Source organism: Bufo gargarizans, chromosome 6 (assembly GCF_014858855.1).
Source record: "Bufo gargarizans isolate SCDJY-AF-19 chromosome 6, ASM1485885v1, whole genome shotgun sequence".
Lineage (NCBI taxonomy): Eukaryota > Metazoa > Chordata > Amphibia > Anura > Bufonidae > Bufo > Bufo gargarizans.
In genome coordinates this window covers 287259697-287273565 of record NC_058085.1, presented here as the reverse complement: position 1 = coordinate 287273565, position 13869 = coordinate 287259697, and the positions used below count along the sequence as shown (strand labels likewise).

The window sequence follows — 13869 nt, the reverse complement described above, 5'->3', positions numbered from 1 at the left end:
AAGTGATGCTTGAAAAACAACGCTCATGTACACAGACCCATTGAAATGAATGGGTCAGGATTCAGTGCGAGTGCAATGCATTCAGATCACGCATTGCACCCGCGTGGAAAACTCGCGGGTGCAATGGAGGGGTTAAAAAAAAAAAAAATTAAACTCACCTCATCCACTTGCTCGCGAAGCCCGGCTTGTCTTCATTCTTCTACTTTGATGACCTGGGAGGAAAAGGACCTTTAGTGACGTCACTGCGCTCATCACATGGTCCATCACATGATGTGATAGTGTCACGGACGGTGTACAGGAAACAAGACAAAGCAACCTGCAAATATGACTCACTGGATCCAAAGCTAAGGAACCAAGGGGAGACCCCTGCACAAGACCTAGCACTTTCCCTGGCTGCTCAGCCTATGCAAAGATCCCAGAGGTGGATGGTTGCATAGCCACGTACCTCGACTATATAACCCCCTGAACACCCTACAATAGTGAGGGGACACGACCACCGGCTCCCTACACCAGACACGGAGGGAGTCAGGGTCACCTGGGATCCAGCAAACAGAAAATAACAGATAAATGTACAGCACTTAACTTTGTAGCAGACAGGAAAACAGGATGAGCATGCACACACACTCCAGGAAGAAGTATAAGCCGCCCAGTAATGCATTATGGGGCGGAATTTAAAGGGATGCAATTAATCCAACTACATGACAGCTGAGAGAGGCTAACGAGATGAGGAACTGAATACCACAACAAAGAGAACTCAAGGAGAAGGTTCTGAAAGGCTTCTGTCAGAGCTTCTCAGCTGTCTGGTTGTGACAGTACCCCTCCCTCTACGAGTGGACTCCGGACACTCAGAGCCCACCTTCTCAGGATGGGACCTATGGAAAGCCCTGATGAGACGAGAGGCCTTAATGTCCGTCACTGGGACCCACATCCTCTCCTCAGGACCATAACCCTCCCAATGAACAAGGTACTGGAGAGAACCGCGGACAAGACGAGAATCCACAATCCTAGAGACCTGAAATTCAAGATTCCCATCAACCATAATCGGAGGAGGAGGCAAAGGCGAGGGTACAATGGGTTGAACATAAGGTTTCAATAAGGACTTATGAAAAACATTATGGATCTTCCAAGTCTGAGGAAGATCAAGACGGTAGGCAACAGGATTGATGACAGACAGAATTTTGTAAGGCCCAATAAACCTAGGACCCAACTTCCAGGAGGGAACCTTCAATTTGATATTCTTGGTAGACAATCACACCAGATCACCAACATTCAGGTCCGGACCAAGCACACGTCTCTTATCTGCCACACGCTTATATCTCTCACTCATGCTCTTTAGATTATCCTGAATCTTTTGCCAAATAGATGACAAAGACGAGGAGAATCTGTCCTCATCAGGTAAACCAGAAGACCCCTCTCCCGAGAAAGTCCCAAACTGCGGATGAAACCCATATGCACCAAAAAATGGTGACTTATCAGAAGACTCCTGACGACGGTTATTTAAAGCAAACTCAGCAAGGGACAAAAAAGAACACCAATCCTCTTGATTCTCCGCCACAAAACAGCGCAGATATGTCTCCAGATTCTGATTGACGCGCTCTGTCTGGCCATTCGACTGCGGGTGGAAAGCAGAAGAGAATGACAACCGAACCCCCAAGCGAGAACAGAAAGCCTTCCAGAATCTGGAAACAAACTGCGTGCCCCTATCAGAGACTATGTCTGAAGGAATACCGTGCAATTTGACAATGTGATCAATAAATGCCTGCGCCAGCGTCTTAGCATTGGGCAAACCAGGAAAAAGGATGAAATGCACCATTTTGCTAAAACGGTCCACCACCACCAGAATCACAGTCTTCCCCGAGGAACGAGGCAGGTCCGTTATGAAGTCCAAGGACAGATGTGTCCAAGGACGGGAAGGAATGGGTAAGGGAAGGAGAGGACCTGATGGCCGTGAATGAGGGACTTTGGCACGAGCGCAAGTCTCGCAGGCTGCCACAAAACCCTCAACCGACTTACGAAGCGCAGGCCACCAGAATCTCCGAGCGATGAGATCCAGTATGGCTCTTGCCCCCGGGTGCCCAGTAAGGACCGTATCGTGGTGTTCCTTAAAAATCTTGTCTCTTAAAGCGAGAGGCACAAACAACCTCTCAGGAGGACAAAGATCAGGAGCCTCTGACTGGGCTTCCTGCACCTCTGCCTCCAATTCAGAAAAAAGAGCAGAGACCACCACCCCTTCGGCCAAAATGGGACCCGGGTCTTCAAAATTCCCGCCTCCCGGAAAACAACGTGACAGGGCATCTGCCTTTACATTCTTAACCCCAGGGCGGAACGTGACAACAAAATTAAATCTTGAAAAGAACAAAGACCATCTGGCCTGTCTCGGGTTCAGACGCTTGGCTGACTCCAAGTAGGCCAGATTTTTATGGTCAGTAAACACGGTAATAGGGTGTCTGGCTCCCTCTAGCCAATGGCGCCATTCCTCAAAAGCCAACTTGATGGCCAACAATTCCCTATCTCCCACATCGTAATTTCTCTCTGCGGAGGAGAGTTTTTTCGAGAAAAAGGCACACGGTCGCCATTTGGCAGGAGAGGAACCCTGAGACAAGACCGCACCCACACCCACCTCAGAAGCATAACCATGTTATAAGGGAAAATAATAAAGATCGGGTCCCCATCCCGATCGTCACCTAGCAACCATGCGTGAAAATCGCACCGCATCCACACTTGCTTGCGGATGCTTGCGATTTTCACACAGCCCTATTCACTTCTATGGGGCCTGCGTTGCGTGAAAAACACACAATATAGAGCTTGCTGCAATTTTCACGCAACGCACAAGTGATGCGTGAAAATCACCGCTCATGTGCACAGCCCCATAGAAATAAATGGGTCCGGATTCAGTGCGGGTGCAATGCGTTCACCTCACGCATTGCACCCGTGCGGAAAACTCGCCCGTGTGAAAGGGGCCTTACAGATTCAGTGTTTCACACAGCACAATCCCTTATAGATTTACACAGCATGATCTGCGGCCAATAAACGATTATTAATGTGCTGCATAAAAGATTAAAGGGGTTCTCTGGGCTTTTAATATTGGTGAGCTATGCTCAGGATCAGCTGTATGAGGAGATGGCTTGCACGGTGTCCCGTATCTCTTCCTGCTGCTATGTCTATGGCAAAGCAGCAGTGACCAGGAAGAGAGACGGCACATGCACAGTGCACACTCCGTCTCTTTATACAGCTGATCGGTGGGGGTGCCGGGTGTCTAGCCCTCGCCGATCTGATATTGATGACCTAGCCCGAGGATAGGTCATAAATATTAAAAGCCCGAAGAACCCCTTTAATTCACCCTATGAACGAGCATTTTGCTCATTCATCAGGTGGTCAGTGGCACCCTTACACAGGCAAATTGGTACTAACATTTGTTCTTGCTAATTGGTCCGACACTTGTGGTGTAAATCCTCTGTATGGTGAAATAAGAATTTTAAATACTGGCTATATTAGTACTTTAATACTGCCTCCTATGTACAAGAATAGAACTACAATGCAGCCCCTGTGTAAAATAGTATAACTAAAATAATGCTGCCCCTATGTACAAGAATATTACTAATATAATACTTTCCCCTATGTACAAGAATATAACTAATTATAATACTGCCTCTGCTGTATAAGAATATAACTACTATAATACTGCCCCTATACCCAAGAATATACTTACTATAATGCTGGCTTCTATGTACAAGAATAGTGATGGATGAACATCGGCCGGGACGGTTCACGAACGTGATCAAATGTTCGCGAACTGCAAGTTCGCGGCGGGCCCCATTCACTTTAATGGCAGGCCAACCTGAAAAACCTTCAGCTCATATGTGCAGCCACTAAATACTTAGTAAGTGCACAAATAGTCCCACAACATGGACAGTGACATATTAGAGGATGATCAATGACAAAAATTCCAACAAAAAATATGTATCTTAATACATATTTTATGCGTCTTAAAGGGAAATTCTCTGATATGTGCCCTGTTGGAGCCTAGAAAATGTATATTTTAGGCCAGGGGAGAAAAATTAGGCATTCACCTGACATAAAAGAAATTCTGATTATGTGGCTCGAGGTACATTATGCGGTCAATAGATAAAAATTTTACTGTAGGCCACTGGACTACAGGCCCCAAACATTAGGCATTCACCGGACAGAAAAGATCAAGTGATTATGTGGCCGGAGGTATATTGCATAGTCAATGGATATCAATTTTACTGCAGGCCAGTACAAATACAGGTCAAATACATATGTTTAAAAAAACTTAAAATATAAAATTGGATTATAAACATGGCTAACGAAATCCCCCCTCTTGAAAAAAACCCTAATGATAATAGTTGAAATTCGATAACACTTGGTCGTCACTGGTGTGGAATTCCTCCGAGGCTTAAACAAATATTCATTCACCGTACAGAAAAGAACAAGTAAGTATGTGGCTGGAGGTAGATTTTACGGTCATTGGATATCAATTTTACAGCAGGCCAGTGGACTACAGGCCCCAAAAATTATGCATTTAGCGTACAGAAAAGAACAAGTAAGTATGTGGCTGGAGGTAGATTACACGTTCATTGGATATCAATTTTACAGCAGGCCAGTGGACTATAGGCCCCAAAAATTATGCGTACAGAAAAGATCAAGTGATTATGTGGCTGCAGGTCTATTAGATGGTTAATGGATATCAATTTTACTGAAGGCTAGTACAAATACAGGTCAAATACAAATGTTTAAAAGAACTAAAAATATAAAATTGGAATAAAAACATGGCTAACAAAATCCCCCCTCTTGAAAAAACCCTAATGATAATAGTTGAAACACGTGGTCGTTACAGGTGTTGAATTCCTCCGAAGCCCAAAACATTAGACATTCAACAGACAGAAGAGGCCTTTTATGCAGCTGTATTTACCTAAGACAGGGACCATTATTTGTTCTGGGTGGTGGCACATATTTGTGGGCTGTCATGAGTAAATTCAGTTAAACGTGGTCGACTCGTCACTTGTGTTGAATTCCTCCGAGACCCATGCCTCATTCATTTTTAGAAATGTGAGGTAGTCCACACTGTCGTGAGCTAGGCGAGTGCGCTTATCGGTCATGATCCCCCCTGCTGCGCTGAACGTCCTTTTGGACAGGACACTGGACGAGGGGCAAGCCAAGAGTTCCATGGCAAATTGTGTCAGCTCTGGCCATAGGACAAGCCTGCACACCCAGTAGTCCAGGGGTTCCTCGCTTCTCAGAGCGTCCACATCGGCCGTTAACACGATGTAGTCAGACATCTGTTGGTCTAAGCGTTCCCCGAGGCTGGATCCGGAGGGCAGCTGTCGATGGGTTGGCTGCAAGAATGATCTCATATCCGAAGTGACCAATACATCTTCAAACCGCCCTCTTCTTGCATGCGCTGTTGAATTGGTACCCGCAACTGTTTTTCTGTGAAATTCTCCGGCCAGCGCACGCAAACGCAGAATGCAGCATTTCTCGAAGAAAGGCCTGGAAGTGCTGCATTCTGACAGCCCTCTGTGATGCCAGTAACAAGTCCGCCATTTTGTGTTTGTATCGGGGGTCTAAGTATGTAGCCACCCAGTACTGGTCCTTGCCCTTTATGCTTTTTATACGGGGGTCCCTCCTCAAACACTGGAGCATGAAGGCCCCTATTTGCACTAAACTGGAAGCAGTGGAGTGGCCTGGCTCCTGCTCTTCATCCAGGATAATGTCGTCCTCGGTCTCCTCCCCCCAGCCACGGACAATACCAGGGATCCCAGAAAAGTTTAAAGCATGCTCTTCTTGCTCCTCCTCTTCCCCGGCACTATCCTCCTCTGACTCCTCTTCAGACTCCTGTTGACTTGTCTCAGATGGAGTAGCCCCCCCTGGGAATTCATCCAGCATTGCGACTTCCTCATCTTCCTGCTCCTCGGCGGCTTGATCAATAACATGATGCAATGCACGCTCCAGAAAGAAGGCGTAATGTACGATGTCACTGATGACGCCCTGGCTGCGACTGACCAGTTTCGTGATCTCATCAAATGGCCACAAAAGTCTGCATGTGTCGCGCATGAGCAGCCACTGGTGCGGTGAAAAAAAACAAGCTCCCCAGAAACTGTCCTGCCGAAGAGTTTGCACAGGTAGTCGTTAACTGCACATTTCTGCTGGAGCAGCCTATCAAGCAAATACAAGGTGGAGTTCCAGCGCGTCAGGCAGTCACAAATAGGACATCTGACGGGCAGGTGGTGTAAGATGGCCAGAGATTTTCCTGGCCTGCCGCAAGACGTCCTGGACCCCGGGGTATTTGGCAACGAATCGCTGCACGACTAAGTTCTGCACGTGTGCCATGCATGGCACGTGTGTCATTTTGCCCTGTTTCAGCGCACTCATCAGATTGGCACAGTGGTCGCACACCACTTTACCAACTGTCAAATTGAGCAGGATTAGCCACTGATCGGCCTGTGAACGCAAAACTGAAAGGAGTGCAGGACCGGTGTGGCTCTTGGCTTCCAAGCACAACAGCCACGGCACAGCATGGCAACGTCTCACCTGGCACGTCGAATAGGTTCTGGGGAGCTTGGGGGGCGCAGCGGAAGAGGCGGTAGCAGTGGAAAAGGAGGAGTCAGCCGAGGAGGAGACGGAGGATGGAGTAGGAGACGGAGGATGGAGTAGGAGATGGAGAAGAAGAGGCAGGCCTGCATGCAATCTGTGGCGGTAACACCAAATCCAGGGATGCCACGTGTTGCATGCTTGACGGCCGTCAGAAGGTTCACCCAGTGGGCAGTAAAAGTTATGTACCTTCCCTGCCTGTGTTTGCTAGACCACGTGTCTGTGGTCAGATGTATCTTGGCACGGACACTGTGTGCCAGAGATACATTCACTTGCCGCTGAACGTGGCCATATAGCTTCGGGATGCGGTTCTGGGAGAAATAGCCACAAATTTTCTAAATGCCTCCGAGTCCACCAGCTTATATGGCAGTAGTTGGTGGGCTAGCAGTTCCGACAAGCCAGCAGTCAGCCGTTGGGCAAGAGGGTTATCCGGCGTCATCATCTTTTTACGCTCGAACATTTGTGCCACGGAAGCCTGCCTTTTGCCAGATGAACGCGACGACGGCACGTGGAGGACAACGGGGAGGAGAGAGGAGAAGAAGAAGGAGAAGAGGCCGAACGTGGGGCGCCGGGAGTGTGGCTTTGTGGGTTTTGACGGTGTTGCTCCCACTGGGCTCGGTGATGGAAGACCAGGTGCCTTCTTAAGGCGGTCGTCCCTAGGGGAGTGTTGGGCTTACCGCGACTTATGTGTTACCAGCACAGGCTGCAGATGGCAACACTATTGTCAGCAGCGGACATGTTAAAAAAAGCCCACACTGCGGAGCCATGTGCCGGCGTCCTAGGAGCGCCAGATGTGAGCGTGCATGGTGAATGGCTCGTTCCAGATACATTAGCAGTCTGCTTTTTCCCTCCTGTGCACTGTAAGTTCTGCCTGCTTCTCCTCCCTATCTGCTGCTCCGTCTCTCCCTCTGAACTCCCCTCCTCTTCCTCTTGTGAGCACCGCGAACGAGCAAAGTTCCACCGCCGGGCGAACCGCAAGGCCATCTCTAAAGAATATAACTACTACCATACTGCCACTAGCTACAAGAATATAACTACTATAATACTGTCCTTTATGCACAAGAATATAACTACTATAATACTGCCTCCTATGTACAAGAATACAACTACCTTAGTATTGTCTCCTATGAAGTGGAATTTGAACCTGTACTTGTAGTAGAATTTTCTCCTATGACTGAAATTGTTTCAGAATTGTTAATTTTCAACCAGTAAATTTATATAGATCGATCCATAAAATACCCGCTACACGAGTGGCATACGGAGATGAGTGACAGGGTTCAGATTTTCTGCCCGCAGAGTAAAGGTTAATGAGTCCTGATTATATTATAGTGATTATGTACAGGTAGGTATATCGCCTCTCTACGCCATCCTACTTTATGTTCATGCAAACATTTAGTTGTCCCGCAGCAAGGGGTTAACCACGGCTTACAGCGTCTGTCACACATGACCTTTGGTTTAGTGCAATGGATACCGGAAAACAAATCGCAAATTGCAGGACCCCCAAAGGAATGTTACCATAGCAACCCCAGCGGGGGACAAACCAATTAAAACAAACGCGGTTACGCTGCAGGTACGCTACAGAGGTAGACAGCACCCCCTCCTAGTCACTCTTACCATTGACATGCAGAAAGCAAGCCCTGGCAGTGCCAGCCAATCCTGTCCTGATTGCAGAGATTTTGGAGGCATTGTTGGCGGATATTTTAAGGAAGGTATCAGATAGCGGGGTGATGAATCTATCTTGTATTAATGCACAAGGGCACCAAGACAGGATGATGGATCCATTACAAGGAAAGTGGACGCACACATCCATCATGTGCAATGAGAGGTCTTGACCGGCTGGGTACACAAGCGGTGACTAGCTCCCAAGGGCATTGCTATGCATGTGGAGTAATTGGCATACACAGTGGCCACTGCTAAGCAAGGGCAAACCTGATAATGAGAACAATGAAAAATATGTGCCCCCGAGGCACGCAAGCCGCTCAGTGTACTCACGTCAGCACCCTGCTCGATCACAGCATTTGCTCCCCAAAACTTGCCAGCCCTTGTGTCACCCGCTTATATTCTAAAATTTTAGCAGGGTGATGATCGCCTAGAATGGAGAATCCCCCCTAATTTTTTCCATTCTATATAATTTTTCCCCCCTTTCTTATTTCTTATTTTCGTGGTTTGATATATTAAATTTTCCTTTTTTTTTTTTTTTTTTTTTTTTACATTATGGAAACATTTTATATTTTTACACATGTTACATTATTAAAGATTTTTATTTTATTATATATTTTTATGTAACTAGTGATACATACTGTACCCTGCTCCCATATTGCTGCATAACTAGTCAGACGTAGCATTCAGGAGCCAGGTGGCCATCTCTGTGAGAGGTGTAATGACAGCCATATTGGTTGTTGCCCAGCATACCGACTATAAAAGGATTGATTGGAATTTAAAGGAGTTGTCCATGTTTGTAACACTATGGCTTCTTTCTTCCTGTAACAGTGCCACACCTGTGCACTGGTTGTGTGTGGTACTGCAGCTCTGTTCTATATTAAAGCGAGTGGGATTGAGCTGCAATATCACGCACACACACGATCTGCGGACAGGTGCGGCATAATTTTTTACGAAGAAATAAGCCATGTTTTTCAAATCCTAGGCAATCCCTTTAAGATAGAGTTGCGTTTCTTCTCTTAGGTTACTTGATCTTATGTTATTATGTTTCTGCTTTTATTCTCATCTCTACTTTTTTGGTCTGTTTTAGATAGCGGCATTAGAGCGTCAGGTATTTGACTTCCTGGGATATCAATGGGCCCCGATCCTGGCAAACTTCCTGCAGATTGTAGTCATCATATTAGGTCTCTTCGGGACTCTACAATACAGACCTCGCTATGTGGTTGCTGTAAGTAAATACCCTGAGGGTGTCCTCTTTACTTTATATCTACTGTAGCTATAAGGCACGAAGCATTGCCAAAAATTAGAAATTTTCCTAATGTCACCATTTGCAAGCTGATAAGAAAATTCTCTGTTATGTCATAAGAATCTTAAGGGGAACCCGTCACCAATGATGGCCAGTTTGCAGTGTTCGCCTGCGAACACATGCAGGCTGCCATCTTGACGCACAAGTCCAGCCATGCACAGGTAAGCCCTTACCTGTGCGCGAGCCGGTCGGAAATCAAATGCGGTCAGCGGGAGCAGGCAGTTCCGAGAAAAGCCCGATGAATGCCCCTGGCGGCTGTTCACGGAACTGCCTGCTCCTGCTGACCGCATTTGATTTCAGACCGGCTCGCGCACAGGCACAGGTAAGGGCTTACCTGTGCATCGCCGGACTTGTGCGTCAAGATGGCAGCCCGCATGTGTTCGCAGGCTAACACTGCGAACTGGCCATCACTGGTTATCCCCATGAAAATGCAGTTCAGTCTACAGACAGCAGGTTATGGAATTTATATGTAGATTTATGATATAAGATTCAGTGTAACTTTATTCATTTACACCTCAGCTTTTTTATGCTTAGGAGTCATGTGGCCGGTGCCACTCAGTGACTGACAAATCTAATATATTGGTTTTACTCCTATACATAGAAAGCAGTATTATACAGGTAGGCCCACGAAAAAGAAGCCCACCTCCAATAACTCAAACTGCCTAGTAAACCTGTCTTAGTTGTCCATAGCAACCAATCAAAGCTCAGCTTTCATATTTTTCAGAGCCCGGTAGGAACTGAAAGCTGAGCTCTGATTGGTTGCTCTGGGCAACTAAGACAGGTTTATTATTCAGTTTGATAGAAGTGGCCTATTGTGTCAGAAAGATGGTGTTCTCTCAGAAACGGCGAATAGTGATTGTCGAGGATATGTGCGAAGCAGATACTTTAAGGAAACCCAAGAGACCTTTGCCAACAAGTACCCAGGAACAAAACCACCAGCTAAACGTTGTATTCAGAGTCTGGTTCAGAAACTGCTTCAAACTGACTCTCTTGCAAACATAAAGAAACCAAGGCCTCCATCGATCAGAACGGCTGAAGTTGCGCATGAAATTCAGCAGCGGATTGCAAGGAGCCCCCAAAAATCAAAACGAAGACTGTCTCAGCAAGTTGGTGTGTCACGAACGACGCATGCCCAAAGTTGCATAGACCTGAACGGGACCACTTTCAAAGCAATCCACTTGCTCATTCATCTTGTCATACTATCGCTGGAGACGGGCTACTTTTTCTTGGGCGACCCTGTAGTAGTTATATTCTTGTATATAGAGGGCAGTATTAGGCCTCATGAACACGAACGTATATTCTTTGCATGTCTGTTCAGTTTTTTTGTGGACCGTATATAGGACCATTCATTTCAATGCACTCCGTTTCTGTATGTCCGTATTTTCGTTCCGCAAAAAAATAGAACATGTCCTATTATTGTCCGCATTACGGACAAAGATAGTACTGTTCTATCAGGGGCCAGCTGATCCGTTTTTTGCGGACCACAAAATAGATACGGTCGTGTGCATGAGGCCTTATAGTGAATCTATTCTTCTACATAGGGGAAGTATAAGGCCCCTTTCACATGGGCGGGTTTTCGGCAGGGGTGCAATGCGTGAGGTGAACGCATTGCACCCACACTGAATCCGGACCTATTCATTTCTATGGGGCTGTGCACATGAGCGGTGATTTTCACGCATCACCTGTGTGTTGCGTGAAAATCGCAGCATGCTCTATTTTGTGCATTTTTCACGCAACGCAGGCCCCATAAAAGTGAATGGGGCTGCGTGAAAATTGCAAGCATCCGCAAGCAAGTGTGGATGCGGTGCGATTTTCACGCATAGTTGCTAGGTGACGATCGGGATGGGGACCCGATTTTTATTATTTTCCCTTTTTACATGGTTATAAGGGAAACTAATAGCATTCTTAATACAGAATGCTAAGTAAATTAGGGATGGAGGGGTTAAAAAATAAAAATTAAACTCACCTCATCCACTTGTTCGCGCAGCCTTGCTTGTCTTCTTTCTTCTTCTTTGAGGACCTGGGAGAAAAGGACCTTTGGTGACGTCACTGCGCGCATCACATGGTCCATCACATGATCCATCACCATGGTGATGGACCATGTGGTGAACCATGTAATGAGCGAAGGACGTCACCAAAGGTCCTTTTCTCCCAGGTCCTCAAAGAAGAAGAAAGAAGACAAGCAAGGCTGCGCGAACAAGTGGATGAGGTGAGTTTAATAAAACGGCACGGTTGTCTGCCTGAGCCCTTATAGTAATTCTGTTCTTGTACATAGGGGCTGTATTATAGTAGTTATATTCTTGTACATAGAGGGCAGTTTTATCATAGTTATATTCTTGTACATAGGGGCTGTATTATAGTAGTTATATTCTTGTACTTAGGGGCAGTATTGTAGTGATACTGCTTCTATGTACAAGAATATTATTACTATAATACTGCCCCTATGTGCAAGAATATAACTATTACAATACTGCCCTTTATGTACAAGAATATAACTACTATAATACTGCTTCTATGTACAAGAATATTATTATAGTAGTTGTATTCTTGTACATAAAGGGCAGTATTGTAGTAGTTATATTCTTGTACATAGGGGCAGTAATATTGTAGTTATATCCAAATAGAGTCAAATAAAAAGGGGTGGCACCGCTAATGTCCGTCTAATACTGGATGGATTTTCAGGTGCCCTTGTCCTTCATACAGTGTTAGTGGTGCTCAACCCAGTGCTAGAAATACATCCAATCATCGCATAGTAAATAAAGAAAAGGGGGTGGCACTCCCCACCCTTTGTAGCAAAACTCCTTCAGTCTTGCATAATAGTACAGATAAAGTAGGGCTGGGGCGGACTTTGCCTTCACACAGACCGCAGAGTGGCGATGGCCGTTTCGCGCTCGCGTGCTTCCTCGGGCCACTGACATCATCGCGCCGATGCGCGCACACTTTTAAGCGTCACTGCACCTGGTTGTCATAACAACCTACGACGCTATTTTGTTCATTAAAAACAAACATGTGGATAAACACTGGATACCCATACAAACCATTAAATTATACAAAAACACTTAGGTTATTCCTTTCATTTAAACCCAAAGGTCCCATGGCTCCCGTCCGAATGATCCATTTTGCCTCTTTTTGTAAAAGTAGGCGGTGCCTATCACCTCCCTGTGGCATATTTGGGATCAATTCAATGCCTCCAAAACTAAGACAACTCAGATTACCTCCATGAATATCGCGAACATGACTAATGAGTCTAGGGCATCCTTTTCCTGTTCTTATGGAGTTAACTTGTTCCCTAAATCTTTCAAACAACGGTCTGATGGTGTTACCTATATAAAAAGCACCACACTTACACAGTACCAAATACACTACGTAACTACTTTTACATGTAATGAACTGGGTCACTTTATGAAAAAAAAATTTAAATGACAGGAACATTTTTGACTGTTCTGTTTACAAAACGAACAATTGCCGCACTTGTAGTTCCCTGCCGGTTTTTCCTCTATTAGCCTTCAGCGTATGACACCTTTTGAAAGCTACTAGTGGCCTACTTTCCACGTATTCCTTTAGACCTTCTTCATTTCTTAAAATATCCCAATTATTGTGAATGTGTGATTATATTTGCAGCAGGACTGAATTTGAACGAGAACGCACATCTTCCTTTGTTTTCCCCACTTTGTCTCCCTACTTTGCTAACCTGTGCAAATGTTTTTACGTTCTTCATAGCTGTTTCTAACACACTTTCCGGATATCCTCTCCTCAACATCCTCCCCTTTAAATCTAAGGCTTGTTCTTCATATCCCTCATCTGTGTTGTTAATTCTTCTCAGTCTAACAAAATGACCGTAGGGGAGGGACAGTTTTACACTAGGAGGATATAAACTATCATGGTGTAGTAATGAGTTGGTAGCAGGTGGGTTTTCGGTGCCCCCTTGTAATCAAGGTGCCCTCCCTCACTGTCACCAAGACATCAAGGAACTCCAACGACGCTCCACCAGTGGTGAGTGCCACCCCCTTTTCTATATCTACTATGCGATTATTGTAGTTATATTCTTGTAAATAAGGGCAGTATTATAGTAGTTATATTTGTTTTATATAAGGTAAACATTGAGGTAGTTATATGCCTGTACATACAGTAGGCGACAGTAGTGTAGCAATTATAGGAGGAGATTTATCAACCAATCAGATTCCACCTTCCATTTTCCAAAGGTGGAAGCTGATTGGTTCCTATGGGCAACTAAGCCAGTTTTTCTTTACAATGGTTTAAAAAAAATCTCCCCCATTGTCTTGCCCTTAGGA

The 13869-nt window shown here is 45.6% G+C and overlaps 1 protein-coding gene across 1 annotated transcript in view; it reads left to right on the top strand.

Annotated features, from left to right (window-relative positions):
- The window catches only part of NKAIN4 (sodium/potassium transporting ATPase interacting 4), a 79760-nt gene that overhangs the window by 28442 nt on the left and 37449 nt on the right, over nt 1–13869 (top strand). The window contains exon 2 of the mRNA XM_044300252.1: nt 9362–9499. Within this exon, the coding sequence (XP_044156187.1) occupies nt 9362–9499 (138 nt within the window). The remainder of the gene's footprint in view (nt 1–9361; nt 9500–13869) is intronic.